This window comes from Moschus berezovskii, chromosome 12 (genome assembly GCF_049115385.1).
Source record: "Moschus berezovskii isolate FMDL1 chromosome 12, NW_MosBer_1.0, whole genome shotgun sequence".
Classification (NCBI taxonomy): Eukaryota; Metazoa; Chordata; class Mammalia; order Artiodactyla; family Moschidae; genus Moschus; species Moschus berezovskii.
In genome coordinates this window covers 31,720,471-31,747,320 of record NC_142471.1, presented here as the reverse complement: position 1 = coordinate 31,747,320, position 26,850 = coordinate 31,720,471, and the positions used below count along the sequence as shown (strand labels likewise).

Here is a 26,850-nt window from a genome sequence, read left to right as displayed (position 1 = left end):
TCTATTCAAGTCTTTTGCTCATTTTTGAATCGGTCTGTTATGGTTGTCGTTCGAATGGTGTGCTCTTAAACTAACAGTTTCATACTGGCCTTCTGATACCCCAATATTTACCTTTGCTAACTACAGCAAAGGTAGCACTCCTCTAGCAGGCTTGTTCAAAGTCATTCCTGGACTTCCTTGGTTGTCCAGTGGCTAAGACTCTGCAGCTCCCAATGTAGGGGTCCAGGTTTGATCCCAGGTCAGGGAACTAGATCCCACAAGCTACAACTAAAGGGTTTGCATGCCACAACTAAAAGATCCTACATTCCACAATTAAGATCTGGCACAGACAAAATGAAAAACAAAACAATAGACAAAAAAAAAACAAAACAATAGACAAAAAAAAAACAAAACAATAGACAAAAAAAACACAAAACATTCTTAGCAGCCCAGTCCACAGGCTAGTTTCTCCATTGTAACTGAACCCTGACTGAATATAATCATTTTGGCCCTTCAGTCTTTCAAGTTGTCATCTTTCAAAGCAAGTAAAGTACCCAAAGTTAAAGGCTTCAAACTAACTCATAAGGTCCACAATCCGGTAAAAATCTAGGTAAGGCAAATACCTTTATGCTGTTTCCTGTAATTTCCTGGTAAATTAATTAAGAAGGATATGGTTTTATCTGCTCTTCTTATTAAATTTATATACCATTATCTTTGGAATGAATGACATGTTTTATTACAATAGGCTATTCAACTATTTTTTCCTCTACCAAGAACACTGTGTCAGTAGAAAAGGACTTATATTAATAAAATGTCCCATTAAAAATGTAAATAAAGCAAATATTCAGATCTGGCCATTTCATCTATTAGTTAGGTTCAACAATATCAAGAATAAGAAAATACACAAACACCACAGTGAAAAATAAAGAAAGGAGAAAAAGGAAAGTAAGAATATATAATAAACAACAAAAAAATATCTAATACCTAGGACAGCAAGGAAGTTTAGTGGGTTTTTGTTAAATTATTTTTGTTTTATTTTTACAGAAGGTAGTATGGATTACTAAGAACACTACTAAGGTCTGTGTGATTAGCACATAATTGGTTCTCAATAAGTATTATTAAATGAATGTGCAAAAAAGTAGCAGTAATCAAAATAACTGAACTCAATTCCCAAAGCCTTTTTGAACAAGGTCATTTAAAAAAACAAAATGAAATCCTGTCTTTAGATTGGTTATTTCGTTGTTGAAAGTATACACTCTTAAAAAGATTTAAATTTTTCCTTTTATTTATGCCTATTTTAATTACAAAATTTTATTACAAATTCTTCAGGACTTCAGAATAGTTTTAGATCAAGAAATTCAGAATGTCTAATTCCCAAGAGACAACCCCTGGTCACTAACTTAGTAAATTCACAAGGAACCAGGATCTGGTATTCAGTCTTGAAGCTTCAAAATCTGACCTTGTCAGTAACTCTAAAGTTCATCAAAACCAAGGGAGACTTAACAGCAAAATCACAACCAGAAAGCAGACACTAGACAAGTGTCTAGAGCGAACGCTCAAACACCTTGTCTCAGACACAACCTTATAATTTGGATATATCTAGAAGGCTGATTTAGTAAGCAGAATGTTACTTGTAGAGTAAGTAATCAGAACAAGGAAAAACAGATGCTATTAAGCAAAATTTAAGCCAGACTCTTATGAGACCTAAAGTACCATCTGTGCCACACAGAGAGTACCTATCTAGAAAAGGCTGTTTATATCTCCCAGTTTGTTTGTCTCTCTTCTACACAGTGCAGGATATAAAAAGCCGAATCTGACTCCTCCTCTGCCTATGCGCTAAGTAAACTGTATATATGATGGCTTTCAACCCTGGCTATACATGAGAATAATCTAAATTTTAAAAACATGTCTGTACTAACAATCCCCATGCCCCACTATAGGACAAGTGAGTAGGAATCTCTCAGGATAGAGGAGCTTTACACCTATACATTTTTAAAAGTTCTCCAAGTGATTCTGATATGTACCAAGAGTTTCAAAGCACTATGTTACATCGCTCAATCTAATTCTGTTTGTTCTTCTACTTCTGGCTTGAATTAACTAATCTTCGAGGTGACTGTACACACATCTTATTTGACCTATTATACACTGGCTGATTTTACGTTGAGTTGTTATCTCTCTTATAATCTACACAACACAACTGGATAAAATATAAACATATACACGAGCTTCCCTGAGCCGATAAAGAATCCGCCTGCAATGTGGGAGACCTGGGTTCAATCCCTGGGTTGGGAAGAACCCCTGGAGGAAGGCATGGCAACCCACTCCAGTATTCTTGCCTGAAGAATCCCCATGGACAGAGGAGCCTGGAGGGCTGCAATGCAGTCCATGGGGTTGCAAAGAGTCGGACATGACTGAGTAAGCATAGCACAGCATGATAAGCACAATAAGGCATCCAATCAGTGGTACTGGGATATGGTGGGCAAGATATTTGGGTACAAGACACTTGACATCCGTAGTGTTAATCCTTAAAAATAACATGCCCACCCTCTGCTCTGTCAAAAATCTGCATATAACCAGCCCTCCAAATGGGCAGTTCCTTCATACCCATGGTTCTGCATCCAGGGATTTGACCAACTGCAGATCGTGTAGTACTGCAGTTATTTACTACTGAAAAAAATCCACAAATAAGTGCCCCTGTACAATTCAAACTCTTGTTGCTCAAGGGTCAACTATATACCCTAACTCACTCCCTTTAATTCTAAACTCTGTTCAGTGTATTTTCAGGAAGTAATAACATACCTGTTAAATACATTAGCTAACATTTAAGGCAGTTACAAAGTGCCAGCATGTTCTAAATACTTTATTAATATGCTCAAATAACCTCTCAACAACCACATAAATAGATATTATCTTTCTCATTTTACAGATAACTGAAACAGAGAAACTTGTACTAGTAACTAGTACAAATAAGACTCCAACCTAGATAGACAATCTGATTTCAAAGTCCATCTGCTTATTCATTACACCACACCATCTCACATGAGCTAAGGGTGCATGTACTTTTGTAGAGCTTGATGCTTATAAATATTGAATATTTTCTAGTTATCAGCAGAAGAATTTATCAAAGGTCTTCAGTTACATCAAAGGTTACATTAATGAGGCACTTCCCTGGCAGTTCAGTGGTTAATACTTTGCCTTCCAACTCAGGGGGTGCAGGTTCTATGCCTGGTCAGCAAGCTAAGATCCCACAGGCCTCATGGCCAAAAAACCAAAACAGAAACAAGCAATTTTGTAACAAATTCAATAAAGACTAAAAATGGCCCACATCAAAAAAAAAAAAATCTTAAAAAATGATTACAGTAATGAGACTGCCTAATGATGAGGGCTTTCTGAATCACAAATTTTGCACTGTTCACTCTCAAACATTTACTGTCTGCTGTATAGAGATGTCAGATAGGATGGCACTGGGGACACAGTCTTAAGATGCCCTCTTGTTACATTTGTTCATCAACTGGATATTCACTGTGCATATACTATCTGAAGGCATACTAGGCAATGTGGCATTTACCTAGATAAATCTGAAACAGATCCTACCCTCAAAGATTTTACAGGTGGGTATTGAAGAAAGTCATTTCTTAAACAGATAAAAGGAATTACAGCTGCTAGTTCTTTATATCTATTATCTCATTTAACCCTCTGAAGAATGCTAATAAAGTGGCTAATTATGTAACTTGCTAAAAATAAAAAAGAGAATTGGAAAGAGGTTATTTCCTGTTGGTGAGATCACAGAAGAGTTCTTGGAAGTAACATTTGAGCTGAGACTTTAAAAACTGGGCAGAGATGGAGAAAAAGTACACTAGCAGAGAAAACTACAGGAGCAAAGGTATTAAGACAGAAAACAATTGAGAACTGTTAGTATTCTTAGGGCACAGGGAATAGTAGTACAGTAAGTTGAAAATATATACTAGGGACAGATAATGGAAACTTTGGTCAAATTGAGAATATTCTACAGATAATGGAGAACCACTAGAGATTGTTGAAAAAGAGGATGATATAATCAGAGTGTGCTTTAGAAAGAATACTTGTCAGAAGAGTGTAAAATGATTATGAGGGTTGAAGTTAGGATGAAAAGAAACAAAAACGAGCAAAAGACATGAAGAGGCGTGTTATTAAAGAGGATATATGAATGGCAGATAAGCACATGAAAAGATGTTCAGCATCACCAGCTACTGCGGAAATGAAAATTAAGACTATTTTGAGATATCACTGATATCTATACCTACTAGAATAGCTTAAATAAATTTTGTAAAAAGGAAATTATGGCAGGAATGCAGAGAAACTGGATCTCTCACACACTGCTGGTGACAAAGTAAAATTATATAGCCATGCTGGAAAATAGTTTGGCAATCTCTTAAAGAGCTGAACATAAATTTATCATATGACCTAGCAACTGTACTCTTGGGCACTTATCCCAGACAAATGAAAACTTATGTCCACACAAACACCTATACACAAGTGTCCCTAGCTTCATTACTTGCAATTGCTGAGACATATAAAAATAAAATATACTACAATATATGAATGGTTAAACTGTGATGCATCCATACTATGGAAAACATGGCAATAAAACCTTGGATATACACACGAGGAGGAGTCTCAAGGGCATCATGCTGAGCGAAAAAAGTAAATCTTAAAACCTCACATTCTGTATGATTTCATTTGTCCTCAAAATGACAAAATTATACTGATATAAAACAGTACAGAGGTTAAATGTTACCTGTCAGGGGTTAGAGAGAGTTTGTTGAGGGATGGGGCTAACTCAAGGAAGATCTTCACAGTGATGAAATATTTCCATGTCTTGAGTAGATTAATGGTTACAGAAATCTGCTGAGGATAAAATGACATACCTATACACACACTGAGTCAGTGTCAATTTCCTAATCTTAATATAGTGCTATAATTATGCAAGATGTGACCACTGAAAGTACATGGGATCCTTCTGTACTGTTTACAGCTTCCTATGAATCTATAATTATTTCAAAATAAAAAATTAAAAAAAAATTTTAAAGGAGAAAGTGTCCTAAAAAGCACACAGCACTTGTAGCATATGTATATATTTAAAAATAAATAAAATACCAAGCTATCAATAATTACTCCTCCAGTGGACGCTTTCTTTCTCTATATCAAATATTTCTAAAATTTCTAAATTTTATACAATAAGCATGTTGCGATACTTGATAATCAGGGAGAAAAAGTTCTTTTAAGAAAATAAAAACAATATCATTTCTCATTTGTTTGAAGCATATCACACAAACAGATATGACTTGAAAATTAAGAAAATAAGTTCAACTCAATTATTAACGCAACCATACACACACATACTAAATAAAAGAAACAGCAAGAAGACCAAGATAATAAAGAGATCTGACCACAAACCCAGCTCCATTATCCACTAACAGTGTGACTTTGGAAGATGACTGAAACTTTGTGTTTCAACAGATCAAGAGATTTCAAAAAGAATAATCAGAAATATTAAAATCATGTTTTGTGTCAGGATGAAAGAATTCTTACAATGTTAGAACTGGAAGTGACCGGCAAGATCTAGTACAATTTCTTAATTTACAGCTTAAGAAACCAGAGCTAGAGAGTTAAATATTTCAGACAGCTATTCCACCACAGAATCTGATATAAAAACCACAAAGCATAGTAGTTAAGAGTAGGGACTCTTGGGAGTTTCCTGGTTGTCTACCGGTTAGGATTACAGGCTTTCACTACTGTGGCCCAGGATCAGTCCCTGGTCAGGTAAGTGGGATCCTTCTTTTTTCCCCCCCGAAAAGAAAAAAATGTATTGGCTCTGTAATCAAACTGCCTGGGTTCAAACTGTGGATTTACCATTCACAAGCTACAAGCTATGTGATCTTACAGAAGTTACTTAACATTTTTGGGAGTCACTATTTTTATATGTAAAATGAGAATACTAGTTCTTTACTCCACAGGCTTGTTGTAAAGAATACAAGGACTAATACAAGTAATGCATTTGTAGTAATGTGTGACAAAGAGAAATTCTCAGTAAATGTAAGCTGGTATTGCCCCCATCAACTCCGCTGTTTGCTGCTGTTGCCCTACACCTGAAATTAAATCATTAGGATCAGCCATCTATCAACTCATAATCAAACCCACTCTTAACTCTTGAAATCTTTTTGTTAACACAAGAGAAATGAGTATTTGAAAACAAATTTTACAAAGGTTTTACTCAAGGTGGAATTATCTTTAAGGGAAACAATAATGCAATTAAGTAACAAAAACTGAAAAACAAGGTAACAATACAATAGTGATTCCAGCTAACCAATGCAGAATTCTACATGTCAACATGAGTTTCTCAAACATTTATTTAATATCAAATTTAACTAAACAAAAATATTTCAACAAGAACATACCACTCACCAACGTATTTTAAAAGTATGTCATAGGTTGATGTAATTGATTACTGCTGACACCAAAAGAACTTCTATACTATGACAATTTGGGAATTATACTGGGAAAATTTCCTAAAGTGACAGGCACCAATAAGTGGAAAGACACAAACCACTCCCCTGGTCTTAATTACACAAACACATAAGAGACCTAAATGGCTTCTCATTTATCATTATGCAGTTTTTTAGACAAAATGAAGACATTATCAACAAAATAAAACCTTCACTTGTCATGTGTTTTACAGAACCAAAGTCTTTGTTCAGATGGTGATTGTAGTGATTTAAATATACTGAATTTTTCTTACAGAATGAAATAATGCCATCTGAAGTTACATAGACAGACCTAGAGATTATTATACCAAAGTAAATCAGAAATAAACGTCACGATACTACTTATATATGTAACATAAAATATAAAACAAATGAACTTAATTTACAAAACAGAAACAGAGTCACAGACATAGAGAACAGACTTGTGGATGCCAAGGCAGAGGAGGGAGCAGTGGATCGGGAGTTTGGAAATAGCAGACAATTACATATAGAATGGATAAACAAAAAGGCACTACTGTATAGCATAGGAAACTATATTCAGTATCCTGTAATAAACCATAATGGAATATATAAATAAATAAGTAGGCTGGATTTTTCTTGTAGTTTCACTAGATTGTGCGTGTGTATTCCTGCGCATGTGTGTACAAAATATTCCAAAATACTGGAGTACAGCTGTCTGAAATAACTCTCCACTTTAAATATCATACATTGTCTTCAAAAACCACACATTTAAATGTCCCTAAAGGAATTTAGAACGACTGATGAAATTTGGTTCATAAATATATCTGCTGTTTTAGGAAATTATTCATGATTTTGTATCCAGTAAATTTTTTTAAAAATTACCATTTCCAAGTGATATATAAAATCTAAAAAATAATACCCATATCCCAAGACAAAAAATGGGGAAGAGATTTTTAATTTTATGAAGTTAATCTATTCTCCTTAAAGCAATTATACATTACAGTTGCACTCACACTAAAATAAGCTTAAATCCAACTTTATCTAATAAAGTTTATTTAATATGCATAATAGAGACAAATTATACCAGTGTGCAGATCCATAAACCAGAGCATAAAAGTAATTTTTATGAAAGCAAACCAAAATGTAAGAGGACAAGATTTACTTTGGTCATTTAGCTCTCAGTTTATAGTATTTGGGACTATGCAGCTTTTAAAAAATCCCATTAAAAATTTTTAATCCTAAATTAAAAGCTTTTCATTGAGCAAACAAAAAACTATTATTTTCTCTTTACAGTTATCAAAACATAGTTTGTTTCTTCAGTTCATTTCAGTTCAGTCACTCAGTCGTGTCCGACTCTTTGCGACCCCATGAATCACAGCACGCCAGGCCTCCCTGTCCATCACCAGCTCCTGGAGTTCACTCAAACTCATGTCCACCGAGTCGGTGATGCCGTCCAGCCATCTCATCCTCTGTCGTCCCCTCTCCTCCTGCCCCCCATCTCTCCCAGCATCAGAGTCTTTTCCAGTGAGTCAACTCGTCGCATGAGGTGGCCAAAGTATTGGAGTTTCAGTTTTAGCATCAGTAAGCACCATTTCCAAGTATCTATGAATCTACTATAATTACAAAACAGTTTCAAAGACCCAGAACCACTTACTACCATTTTTGAAACATTAGCAGTAATTTTTAAAAATTTATTTATTCGTAATTGGAGGATAATTGCTTTCAATGTTGTGTTGGTTTCTGCCATGCGTCAACACGCATCAGCCACATGTGTCCTCTCCCTCTTGAACCTCTCTCCTCATCTCAGCCCCTGCGGTGTCACAGAGCACTGAATTTGAGCTCTCTGCATCACACAGCAAATTCCCACTGGCTATCTGTTTTACATATGGTAGTATTTATGTCTCAGTGCTACTCTCCCAATTTCTCTCCTTTCCCCACTGTGTCCACAAGTCTGTTCACTATGTTTATGCTTCCACTGCTGCCCTGCATATAGGTTCATCAGTGTCATCTTTCCAGATTCCATATATACACGTTGATATATGACAATTCTTTTCTCTTTCTGACTTACTTCACTCTGTACCAGCAGTGATTTTTTTTTACCCTTCTGCTATATCCCACTCCTGGGCAGTAGAATCTAGGGCAACATATTTGAAATACATTAAATTGCCTCTTCAGTTACATTATCACTCTCTTGGCTGCACTTCAGCCCCAGACCATGCACTGTTATCTACCGTTATTAAAAAAGTTGTCATGTTTTTGTCAGAACACAAAAGTTTTCTGACTCCAACTTGCATTTAAATGAAGACTTCCACAACATTCTTCTAAGGTACATATCATAAAGCACTATTTAATGGTGAAACTCTATGCTGAAACTACTATGACCAAGTTTCCTAGTTTCTACTATCCTAAGCAAAAGCCAAGATACACTTACATTATGTTACATTATGCAGTGAGGTGATTTTATTACTAATAGGGTGCAGAATTTAGTGAAGGAACAAAACATTTCATATATAGAAGCCTAAAGTCAGGGATATTAAGATCCACTGATGATGGTGCCATGTGTACGGGAGGAGAGGGTACAGGTACATCACAAATCGATATCCACATATGCAGATGGTAAATTACCAGACAATAAAAAAGGCAGCATACAAACACCGAAATGTTCTCAAAGGATGCCTAAGTTAACCTGATTTCTCAAAGCCAAGAGAAGCACAAACACATAAATAAGAATCACTGTCATGAATAACAGCCATGCTAAGTACGTCCTACTGTTAACAACATAGTTTTGTATCGGGCCTAGAGGTAAGAATTTTGGAACAATAACTAGTTAATATGGTCGCTGTTACAAGACAAAATAATAATATTCACTAGAACATCTGTGATTCAACAGTTTTCCCAAAACAATGTTCAAATTTCAATTCTAAGAAAAGTCATGAAAATGTCTCTAAATCATCTACGGCAAAGTTTTGAAAAAGCACTGAGGATCTAGTGATTAACAAAATAAAAATGCTTACGAGGAATTGTGCAGTGAGTCTTTGCAGAATGGCCAAGATGCTACTGAAATAAAAAATGATTATCTAAATATATCTGCATGTTCTGCCATTGAAATCATAATGGCTTATTTGGGAGTAACACATATTGTCTTGCCTAAGAGAAACTGCTCTACCATAAAAATGATTTTACTTACAACTAAGTGGCTGTGAAAATTGCCAAGGCTAAACAAAGACAAAATAACTATTAGGCACACTAATATATTAACTGTACAACTTCCTCTAAAAGTTCCTTTAATTCTGCACTAACGTTAAGATGTAATCTTAATAGAGTTCTTATACTTCAGTTCAGTGCAGCAAATTTTTACATGCCAAGACTTTTATTTAGAGCTAAATACGAAGACAAGATCTCTAGAGAATCTCAGTTTAGTTTAGTGAGGGTAAACAAACATAAATAAACAACAGTATATACACTTTCTCAATTATATTAATTTGAAGAAAAAGGAGCTAATTTTTTAACAATAGCTAAAAGCAAGGCTAAGAATTCATCTCTCCTTTGAAGAAATAATTATCAGTCCACTGAGCATTTGAAGATATGACATATAGTGTATACACATACACTAATTTAGTAACTAGCTGCAATAAGTAAATCATCATCTCACTGAGATTAAACTGTTAAGATACCCATTTAGACTAGAAATATTTGATTAAAACTTTGTTTTGAAATGCCAACAACTTTGTAAACCTATAACTGTATAAAAAGTTGTAAGACAACATATGAGACATGGCTAGTCAAACACTTCACCAAACCATGCTATTCAACAATTACAAAAAATATATATATATAGATATGGTAATCATTATTTTTCTGGCACAATCATGGTTTTGGTACTATGTCTTCCATACAGTAAAAGGCATCTGTGTACCCACCTATCCCAGTTCTGTTAACTGCCAGCTACAAGCATCCTCTATTCTTACTCTAGATAACTCTACTAAAAGTATTATTTATACAGTATCTGCAAAGTATGGGTCCTGCAAATCTGTCAAGGGTACCCTTCCAGTTTTCAAGAGATAACTCCAATTCTGGAGTCATGGGAGAGAGAAAGGTCTGGTAGTCTCCTGGACTGTGGTGATTTCATACAGTTTTATCTACTTTTTTAGGTAGCTAAAACCAGACACTTTTAACCCAGACACTTGCAGTGACCATATTTTTACCTCGTGACCAGTATGTGTCAACTCAAACTATCAAGAGTGAAACCAGTCAGTACTGAGTATCTGCAAAATCTAAGTGTCCAAACTCGTTTCGACTTTTTCTTTTTTTTTAATAAAGGTAAAGTATTATTTTTTTTTAAAGATTACCTAAACTTGTCAGGTATTTAAGGCAAAACTTAAATTTAAGTAAAATGCAAACAAAAAAAGAGAAACACGCTATCACTGTTAGAATAAATTCAAAGGATTTATCTTTATATTCAGAATCACTCCTTTCACTATCTTTTCCAAACATCACTTCCTTTTCACTACTTCTCCTAGTCCTTTGGGCAAATCAGTGTTGAAGAACACCCTTCTCACCCCAGATTCTTATAAGGACTCACTGTCCACAAACGAGAAAGCTCCATAATCCAAGTATATTACCCCAGAGAAATTCCATGCTATGAAAGACACCTGTGAAAATGCCAAAGCCCTAAATTAGAGCCCCCAAGGGCTCCTTTTCTGTCTTGACCCCATTTCTCTCTTTCTGGTCTTTCAGGCCAGACGACTTGCCACCTGAGAGCCCCTTCCTCTTCAAACCTAAATCCTTCCCCTAATTAGTACCAGCCCCTTAGGTCAGCAATCTCGTCAGTGCCACCGCAGTTCCTTCTCTCTCGCCAAGTGGGAACATCGACCCTGGATCTGCTCCTCTGATCCCTCTTCCCACTGCCAAACCGCAGGGCATCTCCCCCTCCGGTCCTACATTCCCGGGGGACCCTTCGGCCTTTCCCCCACTTTCACCCGGCTTTCCAAAACCTGCATGCCCTGCCTCTTCAAGGCCACATCTCCCTCAGCCTCCACACCCTCTCGCTCGCCCCTCCACACCCTCTCGCTCGCCCCTCGGCCTCTACTTACCCCTCAGTCTGGGGCCATCGTCACCCGTCTCAGGGCCTCGGCTCAACCACCTCCATTTCCCTCAGATTCCGTTCCAGAGGGGATTCCACGCTCCCTCAACCGTCCCCCACGGCCCCTCCGAATTCTGTCCACGGCCCCCGCACCCGCCTCCATCCCCGACCGCCCCGCTCGCCCCTGCTGCGCGCGCCCACCCCGCCGTCCCCTCTCCTCCACCTCAGCTGCTGCTCACCTCCCGGGTCCGAGTCGGGCTCCCCGGACCCGCCTCCGAGCCGGCGTCCGAGCCGCTGTCGGAGTCCGGTACCCTCCGGGCCTCCCCGGAGAGAGACGCCTCGAGCGGTGGGGGCGGAGCCCGGGTCGGCGAGCCGGAGCGGAGGCTGGGGCGGTGGCGGCTGCGCGCAGGCATCGCTGCGGCCCGGCCCCGGCCGCGCTCTCGGCCGCGCCGGCAGCCGCTCAAATCCGAACCGGAACTGCTTCGCGAGGCGGGGGCCCCACCGACGGGAGGCGGAGCCAAAGGTGCGGCCAAAGCCGGAAGAGGCCCGGGGCTCACGACGCGCGTGAGGGTGGGACGGCGAGCAGAAGCGGCCGCAAGGAAACCCGAGAGAGCGTGCATTTGGTCCAGAGCTAAGGAGATGAGAGCGGAGGCGCTAGTACAGGCGGGGCCGGGCCCGTGGGATTCGTAAATTGGGGGCAAGAGGGGCTTTTCCCTAATTCCTTTGCAGGGAGCCAGCTCCTCTCCAAGAGCCAACCTCCAGTCATCATTATTACCGTTTATTGCCCCTTTACTCTCTATCCTTATGCCAAATGCCATATAACTATATCACTTAATCCTTGTTCCACCTCTGCAGAGTATCACAACAGAGAAGGGCCAAGCAACTTTGCCTCAGGTTAGGCAGTTAATATGTGCCGAAGCCAGTATTCCTACTGAGGTCTAACTTCAGAACCTATGCTCTTCTCGCTTTACTCTACTACCCAACCTGGAAGGAAGCCCCCACCTCAGGCCTAGCAGTGGCATAAACCAAGTCCAAAACCGCCTTCGACCTGGGCTCCAGCTCCCTCTTCACCTTGCTTCCTCGGGCGGTGCAAGGCAGGTTTCAGTGCCTCTGATGGGAGTGGGGCCAGATTCTGGGGTGGACATGAGTGCAACCTGCTTCCATGGAATGCCCTGGTATGGCCTTTACCCTCAAACCAGACTCAAAGCCAAGTGCAACTGGGAGCCTCCCCACTACAGCTCGTGCCCCGCCACAAAGCCTTCATGAAGGCATCTGAGAGTGGGCAAGACATCTCACTTCAGCCTACAAGGAGCTCTGGCAGAAGGACAAATACAGACCTTTCTCTGTTTTTGCTGTGAGAACAAAAGCCCTTATAGGCAGAGGAATCTCCTTCCCACCCAAAAATATTTTTGATGGCAGCCCTTTCTTTGGCTCTTCAGAAGGTCAAGGGAAACATTCATCTCTTCCTTCTGCCTCTCTGGCACACATGGCCCATTTTAGCCTTCTCTTTTGAGAAATCAGCCATCTTCATAACTGAACTATTGTTCAAACTTTCCCCCACAAACCCTGTGGGCACCCTTTAGATGAGGTCCTCCAGGCCTCCTCTCCACATTTCTCAGACTCTGTAACTCAGGAAACTTCCCCTGAGTCCCATAATCCAGAAGCTCATCCAACAGTCATACAGTTTCCACTTAGTATGTGACCCACCCAAACCTGAAGAACTTTTCCCATCATGCATACTTGGAGCCAACCACCTCCTCTGCACCCTGGATCTCCACCTTAACTCAGTCCTCAGAACCAAATAGCCTTATACAGGACTCTAAATCTATTAACATCTACTGTGTGTTAGACTCAGAGTATCTTTTGTTTCAGCTAATCCTTATAATTCTCCTTACTTGAGAGATAAAGAAACTGAGGCTGAGAGGTAGAGTGACTTGCAGAGATATATCTGATTCCCTGTTGTCAGGCAGTTTCAGGCTAGGGAGTGACTTGGGGAGGAAAACGTCCTGTTTTCTCTCGAGGCCCCTGAGATTTGCTGAGTCACTTGCTGCTGTCTCACCTGTTCCTGCCAGTCTCTGGGAAGGAGGAATGACACTGGAGAGGCAGAGAGGAGTGACCACAGAGACAGAGGGGTGGGTGGGCTGGCCCATGGCGGAGTCCTCGCTCCCACAGCCGAGGGGAGATGCCGAAGCCACGCCTTGCCCCAGCGTCCTGGAACTGGAGGAGCTCCTGAGGGCAGGGAAGGTTTCTTCCAGCCACGTGGATGAAGTTTGGCCCAACCTTTACATAGGAGATGCGTGAGTGGTAGTTGGCTGAAGGGACATGGGGGTGAGGACAAGGAGAGACAGTTCTTGGGATCTTTACCAGAGATGGGGGGTTGGGGTGAGAGAAAGGGCAACTGGTTCTCCTCTGGGTTTCCCAAGCCAGGGACTTTCTCCAGGCCCCCTTCGTGCTAGGAACAGTGCAGTGATCAGGTGCAGCCACCAGAGGGAGCAGGAACTTTGCCTGCCTGAAAGAAGGGCGCTCCCAAAGGTTCCCAGTCTTCTGGCACATCAGGAAAACTGGTGGGTCTTGGGGCAGGGGGAGAGGGCGGGCAGGGGGAGAGGGGGGGCTAGGAGAGAACAAAGGACGGGGAATCGTGGTGATTTGGGGTGAGAGATGGGGTGGACAGAGAGCTCCCCTTTCCGGTTCCAGCCTTCCTCCTCTGGACACAGACTGGGTGAGGAAGGCTGACTGGAGGTGAATCAAGGAAGGTGTCACCTTTAAATATTTGCAGATTAGAAGCAGGTATGAGGTAGTGGCCAGGAAGAGCCGGATGTGCAGGGCAGCGCATGGAGCAAGAAGGGAGGTGCAGCCGGGTCCTAGGGCTGAAGCAATCCTTTCCTTCCTGTCCCAGCCATGGCAGGGGCGGATTGCCTCAGGAAGCAAAGAGAGGCTAAAGCTACATCCCCGTACTTCCAGCTCACCTACCAGAAAGCTCCTGGGTGGGGCTGTGAGCCGTGAACCCCACAAGTTCCTCTGGCTCCTTCTGGACCCTAATGGATTCATCGCTCTAAAGCAGGGGACCAGACAACGCCTCCTTCCCAGACCTCATGGCTCCCCTTCCTCCCCTCCCTAGGGCCACAGCAAATAACCGCTTTGAGCTATGGAAGCTGGGCATCACCCACGTGCTGAATGCCGCCCACGGGGGCCTCTACTGTCAGGGCAGCCCTGACTTCTATGGCAGCAGTGTGAGCTACCTGGGGGTGCCAGCCCACGACCTTCCTGAGTTCGACATCAGTGCCTACTTCTCCTCTGCAGCTGACTTCATCCACCGTGCCCTTAGCACGCCTGGGGGTAGGACCTGGCATCTGAACCCATATCCTACCCAGCTCAGTCATGGGGGGATGTCCAGTTTCCCCTTTAACATCAGTGCCCTCCCACCTCTAGTTTTTAAAAAGTCATCATGTTTCTAAAATCCCCTGCTCAGTGTCCCAGCACTTTATCCAGTAGCATTGCTCCACAGACACGGAAAGGGAGGCCTGAAGTACAAGGTCATGCCCGGAGTTAGAAGCAGCCCTGGGGCTGGAAGCCAGGTCTCCCAAACAATAAAACAGTTCTTTCTCTGCATCACTCAGCCTTGGGAGATTGCCATCTGGTATCTAGATGTCTGGTTTCTGCCCCAAAGTACTTTCAAGTGGAAAAAAAATTCTTCTAATACCTGGGGTGCAACAAAGGAGCCTGGGGAAGCTGCTTTGTGTTCATCCTGGGTGAGAGCGCTGCCTCTTGCTACCCGACCCTGGATGAGCCAGTGTCCCTCTCTGGACCTCAGTTTCTCATCTGTGTCATGGGAAAAACAAGACTGTGGCTCATAGCACTTTTCAATCCAAAGCATCCTGACCTTCATTTTTCTTCACCCATTCATTCATCAGCTATTTATTATCTTCTCTGTGACAGGCATGGAGCTAGATAAGGGACACTAGATACTTGCCTTAAGCAACGCAAGGTCCCTGGTGGAAAGATATTCAAAATGTGAAGTATTAAATCTGAGCGCTACTCAGATGAGTGGGTAAAAGTGAAGAGTGATGGGAGCACAGGACAGGGTCCTGGATTCAGAGGATCAGGAAGTTGGGGGGAATTCCCTCTACAACAGTATTCATTGGGCCCCATGCAAAAAGGATGAGCTGCTTTGTGATTCAAGTGATACCATGAGTGATCAGGAAGCCGTGTCTCAGTGGAATCCTGACAAATGAGTAGTAGATGTTAGTCAGACCGAGAGAAGGGAAAAACTTTTACAAGTAGTTGAAAGAGCATGTGGAAAGGCTGGAGGCCAGGGACCATGATAACTTCAAGGGACTGCATGTTACCCAGTATTTCCAGAGCTGAGAGCTGGGGTGAGCCAGCCTGCGATGAGGCTGCAGGGTCAGCAGGGCCAGCCCACAGAGAGTCCTAGAAGCCGTGTTCCGGTGTGTGTACCCCATCCCAAGGGTAGGCATAAGAGGTGCTGATATACCCACTTGACAGATCGGGAAATGGAGGCCCATACATGTTGAGTGATCTGCCGAGAGTCACAGAATACACCCAAAGCAGAGCAAGGGAAGGAGCTTGGGTCCCCACCTCAGCCACTGGGTGGACTGGCTGGTGGGAAAGGGTCTTTCAGCAGGATGTCTTCCTCAGCCAAGGTCCTGGTGCACTGCGTGGTAGGGGTGAGCCGCTCCGCCACACTGGTCCTGGCCTACCTCATGCTGCGCCAGCAGCTCTCCCTGCGCCAGGCAGTGATCACCGTGAGGGAGCGCCGATGGGTCTTCCCCAACAGAGGTTTCCTCCACCAGCTCTGCCGGCTGGACCAGCAGCTGCGGGGTGCAGGCCGGAGCTGAGGGGCCAGGTGAGGGTTGGGCAGGGCATGAGGGGCCAAGGCTGGGTGCAGTGAGAAGTGAAAGGTCAGGTGAGGGCTGGGCAGAGGGCAAGGGTACAAGTAGAATAAGGAGTTGGGTGAGGCCTGGCAGAGGACATGAGTGAGAGCAGTTCAGAGGTTGGGTTTCAGGGCTGAGCGGGGCTGGAAGAGAGGGTTGAAAGGGGCTTGGCCCATTCCCCAAGCTTTACTGGGCTGCCCTCACCAATCCTAGGCCTGGCTCAGGTAACTTGATCGTCAGTCCCTCCCCCTACTCCCAGCCCACCCACAGATTCTTCAGAGCCAGAGAAGGTGGAAAGGCTGGGAAAGAAAAGGGTGGGAAGCATAAAATGGAAGAGGTGAGGCCTTCCAAACTGGTTCTGGTGCTGACCTGCCCTACCTCCTTGGCCAAAAGCCTGTGGGGTTCACCTGAACCCCACCAAGATAGGAGCACAGCCGGTCCTGTACCTGAGGGCTGTCTGGCCCTTCCCACACCTCTGCACACCCTCCCCTCAGGTCTGGATCCCAGTCCTTGGTGAAACCTGTGGCTGCAGCTATTGCTGCAAGTTTAGTTAATTATCATGTCAGCCCCGCGCATCCATTCCCACCATGGAGAAAGAGAACAGGTGCTCCTGCCACTGGCCACAGCCTCCTCACACAAGCCCTGCTTGATACAAAGTTCTCCTGTCACCACACCCTTCAGTTCTTTGCCTTGGACTCAGCACCCCACTCTCTACCTTCATACCCCACCCAGTGTGACCTCAGAGATCTACAGAAGGACCCTCCCTAACCCCTCTCCCTCTCGGATTCTGGGGACCCCACAGGACATAAAGCCTTCCCGAAGTCTCTCCATTTACCTTCTGCCTCCTCCTGTTCCATGTTCAGTGCATCTGGAGCAAAAGCCCTCAGTCCTTAAGCTGCATAAAAGGGACAGATCACCAGTATCTCCTCTGCCCAAGCCACCTCCCTCCTGCTAGAGGCCCCAGTGTCCCCAGCTGCCCAGTAGAAGGAGCTTGGCTCCCCCAGCAGCAATGGTGCATCTCAGGCTCCCAGCCCACAGATGGTTGCCAAGGTGCTGCTATAATTTCTTTGGCGTCAGCTCTGTTGACGCTCAACTGTGAGAGGAGGCAGGGGTGTCTCTTCCTGGGGATGGAGAGGCTGTGGGGGGCCCCAGATTGTGAGGCAGCTGCAGAATGCCCACTGCCCTTCTTCTCCCACCATACCCGTGTTGGGGCTGTCCCTGACTGGCTCCAACAGCTCATCTTCCTTATACTCACACTCCCACTGAGGGAAGGTTAAGCCTCCAGAGATGCTCTCCATTTCCCCTATCCCACCTCCAGCTTCTGCTACCCATACTGTTCCTTCCTTCATCTCTCCTCAGCCCTGACTTTGGCTGTGCCCCACCACCCACTGGCTCAGAAGGGCTGCCAGCTGGAAGTGGGACAGTGTCCTGGGCTCTTCTGGGAGTTAGGAGAGTAGCAGCTTTCTCCTCCTGCCAGAGCCTCCCTGGGGCATGAGTGAATCTCCCCCTGCCCACCACCCATAAGAGCTGCTTTTGTCTCTGAATGCATAACCAGCCTGACCAAGGGGGAGCACATGAGCAACATCAACCCTTTCCCATGTGCTGTTAGGAGAATGAGCATCTTGGGGTTGGGAATTGGGGCAAGAAGGAGGTCTCGGTTAGTTTGAGAGTGAATGCCATGAAAGAAAGAAGGGTTATAGCTGGGGTTGGGATTAGGCCTACGGCGAAGCTGCGTGGGAAACTGTTGTGGGGAGTTCTGCAGGTGTGGGAGCCGAGAGGGGGATGGGAAGAGCATCTTCCCATCTTGCTCATTCCTCTAGGCAGGTTTTGGGAACTGGGACAACAGCACACCTCTGATCATGCCCAGTCACCCCAGTTCCTCAGCCTGGGGCCTTACATCCTCTGTCCTCAGACCTCTGCAGTCTTCTTTACAGGCAGCTGGCTTTGGGGGAGTCAGTTGGGCTATTGCTATTGCTAAGTCACTTCAGTCGTGTCCGACTCTGTGTGACCCCATAGACGGCAGCCCACCAGGCTCCGCCGTCCCTGGGATTCTCCAGGCAAGAACACTGGAGTGGGTTGCCATGTCCTTCTCCAATGTGTGAAAGTGAAAAGTGAAAGTGAGGTTGCTCAGTCATGTCTGACTTGTAGTGACCCCATGGACTGCAGCCTACCAGGCTCCTCCGTCCGTGGGTGTTTCCAGGCAAGAGGACTGGAGTGGGCTGCCATTGCCTTCTAGCCTTGCACAATTCCTGGGGCTACATCCACAAAATAGTCTGTGAAGCTGGGTCCCCCAAGAGTTGTGCAGTGAGCAACCTGTGTGACTGTATACAGTCGTCCTAGGGCTGAGGACTCAGAGGTGAGGGGGCTTTGGGGAGAGGTCATCTCTCTTCAAGAGCCTTGGGCCCCAGGCTTGCCTCTTTATCTCTTTTGGCGCCCATAACCCACTTGATCTTACACAGAGGCTCAAGGCAGAAGCAGGTTTAGCTGGCAGCTCTTGTCCCTGCCCTGGTGAGTCCCGGCCAATCTGAGCCTCAGCTTACCTGCCTGTAACATGGAGTGCATTTCTCCCCCAGAGCTGTGCCTTACTCCCTGCTATGGGGCTCTGCCACTTTGCCCTGGCCCTGCTGGTGCTGCTGGAGGTTGTGGCCCAGGTGGACACCCAGGAGATGGTAAGAGCCCAGTGTGGCGCCTGCCCTAGAGCCTGCACCTCCATCAACTTCCTCCTGCTGCCCGCACTCCCTCTCAGCCACGGCCTCCCATTCTCACAGGTGGGAAGGGGCTGCCCTCTCAGCCAGGCCCCAAGGACTCCTCTCCCAGGGGCTTTAATCCCCTAGGAGCAAGGGGACATGGGAGTGGGAGGGGTGGTTCTAAGTATTCCTGATAGCCTGTGGCCACAGCTGCCTCCATCAGCCCTCGCCAGGGCTCAGGGAGCCGCAGTAAGGACTGAGCCCAGCTTGCTGGAGAAGGAGGCGTGGCTGCAGGTAATCATCTCTGTGGCGGTCATCTGGGGGTGTGAGTGGAGAAGAGTACTGAAGCATGGGTATATGAGGAGGGTCTCTGAAGGGTGGGGAGTATTCTTAATAGACCCAAACCCAAGGTCTCTAACAGAGCCGTCAGCCTTGGAAGGGACTTTAAAGGGACGGTGAGGTCTGCTCCAGGAATGTCTTCTGGGGGAGGGAAGAGGTTCGCAGAGAACAGGGTGGTTTCCAGACGCACAGTTTCTGACTGTAGGCCGGGCCTGTTCCAAAGACCTGCTTTGAACTCCACTTACATCTTTGTCTGTCTTTCTGCCCACATTTCCCTCAGCCTGATCTTCTGGATCTTAATCCTGGGCCAGTCCTATAATCTTTGGCTCCCAGCAAGGGCCCCCTGGGCCTGGGTTCTGATGTCCTCAGTGCTGCCAGTTGGGATGTGATTTGGCTGTTCTCTTCCCCACTCTCCCCCATGGAGACGCCTTCTCGCTTTAACTTTCTGCCCATACTCCACGTGCTCCCCATGAAGACCAATGGACTTTCCCAAATGGTTTATTCCGTCTCCCATCTTCCTGCCCCAAGATCCATATCCACATCCACACACGCCATAGGCAGACCCCCTTGCTGGACTGCCTCTACTCCCAGCACGGCCAGGTGCCTGGCTGGGCTTGGCACTGACCGTGCCAGGGGACCCGTGGGTGAGTTGGGAGTGGCAGGGGGAGGCCAGAGGAGGGGAGTGACACATCATGCTTTATAATTAAACCCCAATCAAAAAATAGAAGCAGCATCAAGTGTGCAGAGACAGGCGTCTGAAAGCTGGGAGCAAAAAGTACCCGTCAGAGAAGACCGCAGCCTGGGCCAAATACCCCCACAGGTGGGTGAGTGCCCCCACTCTGGGGGCTGCAGAGCATGCTGGGTAAAGAGGGCCAGGACACCTGTGCCTGCGTGTGTCGGGGGTGGGAGAGGCGGCTGCACTGGATTAGCGGAGGGACTGGGTCGGAGACAGAGGCACAGATGAAGCCTAGTAATCAGATCAACCTGGGCTTGAATCCTGGCTCCTGTGCTTATTGGCTGTGTGACCTTGGGCACAGAGCTTAATCTTTCTGAGCCTTAGTTTCCTCAACTGTAAAAATGGGGATGATAAATGTTATCTGCCTCATAAGGGTGCTGTGAGAATTCAGTGAGAAAAATTTAAGCCTTCAGCTCTGTCTGATACAAAGCATATCCTTAGTGGTAAATATAATAACCATTACTGGACAGAGAAAGAAAAATTAAGGAACACGAAGAGATCGAGACCAAGCCTCACTGTCCCATGGGATATGGCTGAGGCTTCAAAGGGTAAGAGCAATGATAATAAGAGTAAGATGCACCGTTTATTGGGCATCTACCAGGAGGCAGACCCTGGGGGAGGTGCCCTAAACACTTCCATGTCTCATGGCATTCTCACAGCAGCCTCACTGAGAAAACTGGCTCAGAGAAGACCACACAGATCCCAGCTCCAGACCTGAGAACTTGGCCCAGGTCTGCCCTCCTCCAAGGCCAGCACGCAGTGAAGGGTCACAGGCAGCTCACCACTGGCCACCTGCCTGCCACCCTCCCCAAGGCTGCCTTCGCCAGACTCTTCACTTGTCCTGCCCTGAGCTCTCTGGCCCCACCTCTCCTGTGGCCACAGTCCCATGTGGTCTGCCTGGAGGAGGAGGAGAGAGTGAGCAGGAGGGAAGACCAGGAAGGGGTGGATGGCAAACGCTGCTCCCCTGCCCTGTGGAGGCCTGAGCCTTGGTCTGAGGCTGCGGCATGTGGGGTGGCGTGCTGGGGGGCTGTGGGAGAGCATGAGCTCCTCTGAGGGGGGTGGAGACAGAGGCACTGGCGGCAGCAACGTAGAGGGGACGAGAGGCACAAAGGCGGAAAACAGGTGTCTGAACTTGTAAACAGCAGCAACTCAAGAGCAGGAAGAGCACTGCCCACAGAGGCAGCTGCTCAGCTTAGGGGGAGACACAGGAAGGAGGCAGCAGGGGCGCCAGAGGGAGAGGGGTGCAGAGCCGGGCAGAGCCTATCCCTGCCGGACATTGGGCCCCCGTCTGCAGCGACGTCACCCTGAACGCACCCGATCTTGTCTGGACATCGGGCCCAGGTGTCACCCTAAGATGCAGGAGGAGGGGTCAGGCAGGACTCTCAGTCTAGATCTGGGGATGGCAGAAACCAGGGGCTGCTGCAGCCACCGACTTCCCTTCTGTGGGTGTGCCCAGGGCTCTAAGGATGAGTCGCTGGGTGGGGGCTGGGCCTGACTGGCTGACAAGGTGGGCTGGACCCTCGCAGGATAGAGCAGACACATAGGTGGTATATCCACGAGCATCGGGTGTGAGGTCCAAGGTGAGGCCTCCTAAGTTCAAGGAAAAGGCCCCCTTCTCCAGACCTCGGCCTAGGCCCTGAGGAGGCTGAGGCTGGGCTGTGGCCTAGCAGCTCTCATCACCGACCCCTCTGCTGGCTCCTCCATCTCCCAGGAGCCTCCAGGAGGAGCAGGGACAAGTTCTGTCTCAGCAGGAGTTTGCGGTCCCAGGCACAGCTGAGCTGCAAGACACCCACTGGACACTGGGTGGCGGCCTTACCCCACACCAAGCTCAGAGGCCTGCAGCTGTGCCTGCAAGGCTTCCCGAAGCCCCGTCCACCCCACCTGGGACTCCTGCAGCCCCAGCTGGTAGCTCGAGACCCGTGTGGCTGTTGACCTCTCCCCACTCCAACAATATACACTTCGCTCTACCCTGTAGTTTCTGCAAACCCAGCCACTCCTCTCTCATTCTCTCCAGAAACTTCTTAAAGCAGGCAAGGCCAGTATCTTTAAGATAAGGAAGAGAAATCATGGCCCAGACAGGAGCTAAGACTTGCTCTTGACCTCAGAATGAGCTGCGGTTTGGCTCTCTGTGCTGTTTCTAAAGTTCTTTTCCCACCACTTCACGTAGCCTCCCATCTCCCTGGGGAGTTCCAGGGCCAAGAGCCTTTAATCCCAAAGAGACACCAAGCAGAGAGGGGTCCAGAGGTGTGGAAGGACTGCACTTCAGTTCACAGTGGCCTGGGTCTGCTCTCAGGCCCCACCCCCACCGGTTCCAAGGGAAGGACCTGGAATTCTAGCCGCTTCACAGCGTTTGTGTTCCAGGCGGAACCTGCCCTGGCCTCGTTCTGCTCACGTGCTGAGTCCTATCCCTGCACCCACTCCCCCACTCCTGGCCCCAGACCATGACATAGGTAGGTGGCAAGCCATTCAGCCTGCCCTGAGGGGTCACAGTGGGGAATGAAAGGGAAAGCTGGGTCTTCGCTTCCGCCCTGCCCTCCCACTGCCCGCTGGGTGAGCCTGGCCAAGCCGGTGGCCTCCTGGGTGCCCATTTCTCTTCCTGGTCCTGGCACTGCCTACCATGGAACAAAGAAGTTCTTCCCAGTGTGTACCTTCCCCAGTTATTGGTTGAAGGGGCCAGCGCCAGTTAGCCAAGAGAGGCACTCCTTCCCAGCCCAGCACCAGACCCGGGTTCTGGTGCCACTGACATCCCAGATCTGCAGGGTCTCGGATTCCCTCAGCCAGCTGACTCCTGACACAAGCCACCCCACCGGAGTGAGGCCTGACCTGCAGCACTGGCCTGAGTCACAGGGGTAAGGAGGAAAATCCCAGGGCCTATAGGCAGACATGGAGCAGCTACAGCAGGCTCCCCTGTAGAGAAAGATGGGTTAGCAACCACTCTGGAGTCCTCAAAGTGGGTAATGCGAAGGCTGGGGGATGGAACTGAAGGCACACAGTGTGGGACTGAAACCCTAGCCTTGCTCCTTAGTGACCACTCAACTTTGAGCATCACTTAAGAAATTATTCTCTCTGGCCTTCAGCTTCCTCCTGTGTAAAATAGGGACCTTCCACAAATGAGGCCCCAGCGCCCAAGAGGCATCAGCACATTCAGCAGGGAAGTCAACAAGGGTCAGTTCATAGCCCAGGCTCCTCAACTCCAGAGATGGGCTCTGACCTTCAAGCACCTGAAAGTGGGAAGGGATGGGAGCCTAAGGACCAGCCCTAGAAGCAGCAGAGAAACAGGGCTTGAGATGAGCTGTCTGGTTGTAGGGGTCTAAGTTCCTTTGGTGGGTCACAGCCATCTGGAGTTCTCATCCTTACAAACTCCCAAGTAACCAGAAACATACGGGGTGGGGTCTGCACTGGACTAGTTGCTACAAACAGGTAGCTTTGACGGTTCCTTGAACAAAGTTTCCAACACCAGGGGCTTCTGGAGAAGAGTAAGGGAGAGGGCTTCCTGGCTCCACAGCGGTGATAAGGGGTTGGCTCCTGATTTCCTGCGAAAAGGGTCTAGGCCTCAGCCCCAGTTGAGCTGGTTAGTAACCTCATCTGAAATAACTGAGGCCCTTCTGAAGTACCCCAGTGGCACCTGGGCAATGCACCATGCCTGGGCCTCCGTGTCAGCTGGACCCACCTGTGGGGAGCCTGCTACTTGCCACTGCAGTGTCCACTCTGTTCTAGGATGGACTCGTTGCAAAAGCAGGACCTCCGGAGGCCCAAGATCCATGGGTCAGTCCGGGTGTCCCCCTACCAGCCACCCACGCTGGCCTCACTGCAGCGCTTACTGTGGGTCCATCGGGCTGCCATGTTGAACCACGTCAATGAAGTCTGGCCCAACCTCTTCCTGGGAGATGCGTAAGTACGATCCATGGTGGGGGTTGGGGGCAGCAGAAGGGGACCCTCTCCCAGAGCCTGTAAGGAGCAGAGCTGGCATCCTCTTTGCCTCCGACCATCTCTTTTCACATTTATTTCCTTTTACACTGTTACTACTTTGTGGAACTAGAACATATCCAAGAAAGTGCATAAAGCCTCAGTTTCAGCCCCTAGGTCAAGAAATAAGACATTACTTGTGCTTGGAAGCCTCCACCGAACCCTTCTCAGCATACCCTTTTCCCCTGTAGATAACCACAGAGTACTGAAACAGTTATTTCCTTGCTTTTCTTTAGTTTCACCACTTGTGTTACTTTTGCCTACCTTTTAAAGTGACAGGAATAGAGTCACGTTGTGTATTTTGTACCTGGCGTCATTTGCTCAAAATTGGGAGATGCCAGCAATATGTGTAGCATACAGTTTTGCTATATATTATTCATTTGCATGTAAATATCACAGTTTATCTATTCTGCTTGAATTGTTTCCACTGTGGGGCTATTATAAACAGAAACTCTAAAAGCATTCTAGTACATGTACCCTGGGAACCACACACGTTTCTCTAGGATGCGTATATAGAGTGTGCAGTGTGAGTCATTTTCCCTAAAAGCTGTATTAAAATTTAGAACATATGGATGAATATATGTGGATGTTAGAAGTTTTCTTTAATATTTAGAAAATATAGATCAATAGCTTATTAACAATATGGCAAATATGTATCTCCCCTACATGCACAGATAGCCAGTTGTAAAATCCTTGTTGACTTAAACAAAAATGCATACACACATACATACATAAATGCTTTTTCACAGTTCTTTTTTAACAAAAACGGTATCACTTTATAATCTCATTTTGTAATCTGCTTTATATAGGAAACTTTTTAAATGGAACTGCACAACATACTTTAAAAGCATACTTTTAAACGACATTCTGGCTTGTTATCCTGTTCTTTTCATAGGTTCGCAGTATAGTACCAACACCTTTTCTTCTTCACCTGCACCTATCTGCCACATTTTAGTGGTTGTGCAGTATTTCATCCAGCTGTATCAATAGTCAATCTCCTCCTATAGGCTGATTCTCCCCACCCCCTGCTTTTTCTCTGTCTTAAATATCGCTAGATACAGTTTACATTTGTCTGTGAGCACATTTGGAATTCTTTAAGTTCCTAGGAGGCTGGGGCAAGTGTACATTTTTGAGGCTTCTAATGCATGTGGCTGAATTGCCCTCCAGAAAAGTTGGCCCGAGTGAAATGGAGCCCCTTCACCCAGACCAGTTCACTGATTCCAGGCTCTACCCTTGGAAGAGGTCAGCAGAGGAGACCAAGGGGTGAATTCCAGCGCAGCTGGGGCAGACTTAGTGAGCTCTACCCCGCCTCCTCCTGTGCCCCTCCAGGTACGTGGCCCGGGACAAGAACAAGCTGACCCAGCTGGGCATCACCCATGTTGTGAATGTCGCCGCAGGCAAGTTTCAGGTGGACACAGGTGCCAAGTTCTACCGCGGAATGCCCTTGGAGTACTATGGCATCGAGGCTGATGACAACCCCTTCTTTGACCTCAGTGTCTACTTTCTGCCTGTTGCTCGATACATCCGAAGTGCCCTCAGTGTTCCCCAAGGTCAGATGCTGGGGAAGGAATGGGAATGGAGAAGGGTGCAGGCAGGATCTGGGGTTATCTGCTTTTCCAATACATGGATGGTGGGGTCCTTTAGCAACCCTCCCACCCCAGGGGGCTCACTACTAGCATTTAGTGAACAGTCCCTGCAGGGGGGAACCTCACCCTTGAAACTAACAATCATAGATATAACTAAGGTCCAATGTGGTCATCGGAGTAACCATATCCCTCAGTAGGAGGCCAGGTGTTGGGCAGAAGGTCCAAGACCTAGCAAGGGCTCTAGAGTGGGTTCCTCTAAGATGAGGCCTTGGTGTAGAGCTGCAGGGGCAGGGGAGAGGGCAGGATTGAGGACAGGGAGGTAGGTGGACACCCCTGTAATCTGATGCAAACCCAGGGGACTCCAGGAGTACTGACCCTCACCATACTAGAGTTGCAAAGGACGCCAGTTGCAAAGGAAGCACTTTGGACCAGGAGAAGGGAATCCCAGCTGCTAACCTTAGCCCTGCCACTAACATGCTATGTGACCTTGAGCGGGTCCCTTTCCTTTCGGGCCTCAGCTGCGCCACATGACAGTGAGGACAGTGTCAGTATTCCGCGATGCTGTGATAGGTGGGCAGAAGCATCTCTGATTCCCTCAGGGGCGGGCGGTGTGAGGACGGGTACCTGATGCTAGGCTGGGTCTCCCCACAGGCCGCGTGCTGGTACACTGTGCCATGGGGGTGAGCCGCTCTGCCACAGTTGTCCTGGCCTTCCTCATGATCTGCGAGAACATGACGCTTGTGGAGGCCATCCAGACAGTGCAGGCCCACCGCGATATCTGCCCCAACTCAGGCTTCCTCCGGCAGCTCCAGGTCCTGGACAACAGACTGGGGCGGGAGACGGGGCGGCTCTGACCTGGTGGGCAGCCGGGAATCCTGACCCTCTGGCCGGCATGGCCCACCTAACCAGCCTGCACCTGGGGGCCTTGTTTCCGGTGACCTTGAGATGTAGATAGCAAGTGGGAGCTTAGCTGAGGCAGAGGCAGGGAGAGCTGGTGGTGACCTTTAGCAGGTGGATTTTCCCTGACCCAATCCAAAGATTCTTTATGCAAAAGAGAGTTCAGTCTGTCTCTATAATAAAAGGTTCATCATAATAAA

General features: G+C 46.7%; 2 protein-coding genes across 20 annotated transcripts in view; one reads left to right on the top strand and one right to left on the bottom strand.

The window, feature by feature from the left end:
• SAMD8 (sterile alpha motif domain containing 8) overlaps nucleotides 1-12,037 on the bottom strand; it is a 49,067-nt gene extending 37,030 nt beyond the window's left edge. Inside the window, exon 1 of the mRNA XM_055425379.2 lies at nucleotides 11,787-12,037. Coding sequence (XP_055281354.2) covers nucleotides 11,787-11,960 — 174 coding nt within the window. The 5' untranslated portion in view covers nucleotides 11,961-12,037. The remainder of the gene's footprint in view (nucleotides 1-11,786) is intronic.
• Nucleotides 12,038-13,610: 1,573 nt separating this feature from the next.
• On the top strand, nucleotides 13,611-26,850 carry LOC129555684 (dual specificity protein phosphatase 13B). Of its 19 annotated transcripts, none has more exons than XM_088842034.1 (10): nucleotides 13,617-13,844; nucleotides 13,971-14,111; nucleotides 14,666-14,883; nucleotides 16,359-16,411; nucleotides 19,013-19,108; nucleotides 20,191-20,285; nucleotides 22,961-23,050; nucleotides 23,919-24,092; nucleotides 25,497-25,717; nucleotides 26,405-26,850. In XM_088842034.1, the coding sequence occupies exons 1-10, from the start codon at nucleotides 13,636-13,638 to the stop codon at nucleotides 26,605-26,607; spliced, it is 1,500 nt and encodes a 499-aa protein (XP_088698160.1). In that variant the 5' UTR covers nucleotides 13,617-13,635; the 3' UTR covers nucleotides 26,608-26,850. The 19 variants fall into 19 exon arrangements, with proteins under 19 accessions (XP_088698173.1, XP_088698160.1, XP_088698158.1 ...); XM_088842032.1 differs by having other exon boundaries at nucleotides 19,013-19,207; XM_055425375.2 differs by having other exon boundaries at nucleotides 13,719-13,844; nucleotides 13,988-14,111; nucleotides 19,013-19,207.

What these genes read in the sequence shown, in the direction of transcription:
- LOC129555684 (XM_088842032.1), top strand. Translation starts at nt 13,636, where the DNA reads ATGACACTGGAGAGGCAGAGAGGAGTGACCACAGAGACAGAGGGGTGG. An exon ending in TGGGCCAAATACCCCCACAG is followed by an intron (nt 20,286 to 22,960) that starts GTGGGTGAGTGC and finishes CCAGATCTGCAG; the next exon opens with GGTCTCGGATTCCCTCAGCC. An exon ending in AACCTCTTCCTGGGAGATGC is followed by an intron (nt 24,093 to 25,496) that starts GTAAGTACGATC and finishes GTGCCCCTCCAG; the next exon opens with GTACGTGGCCCGGGACAAGA.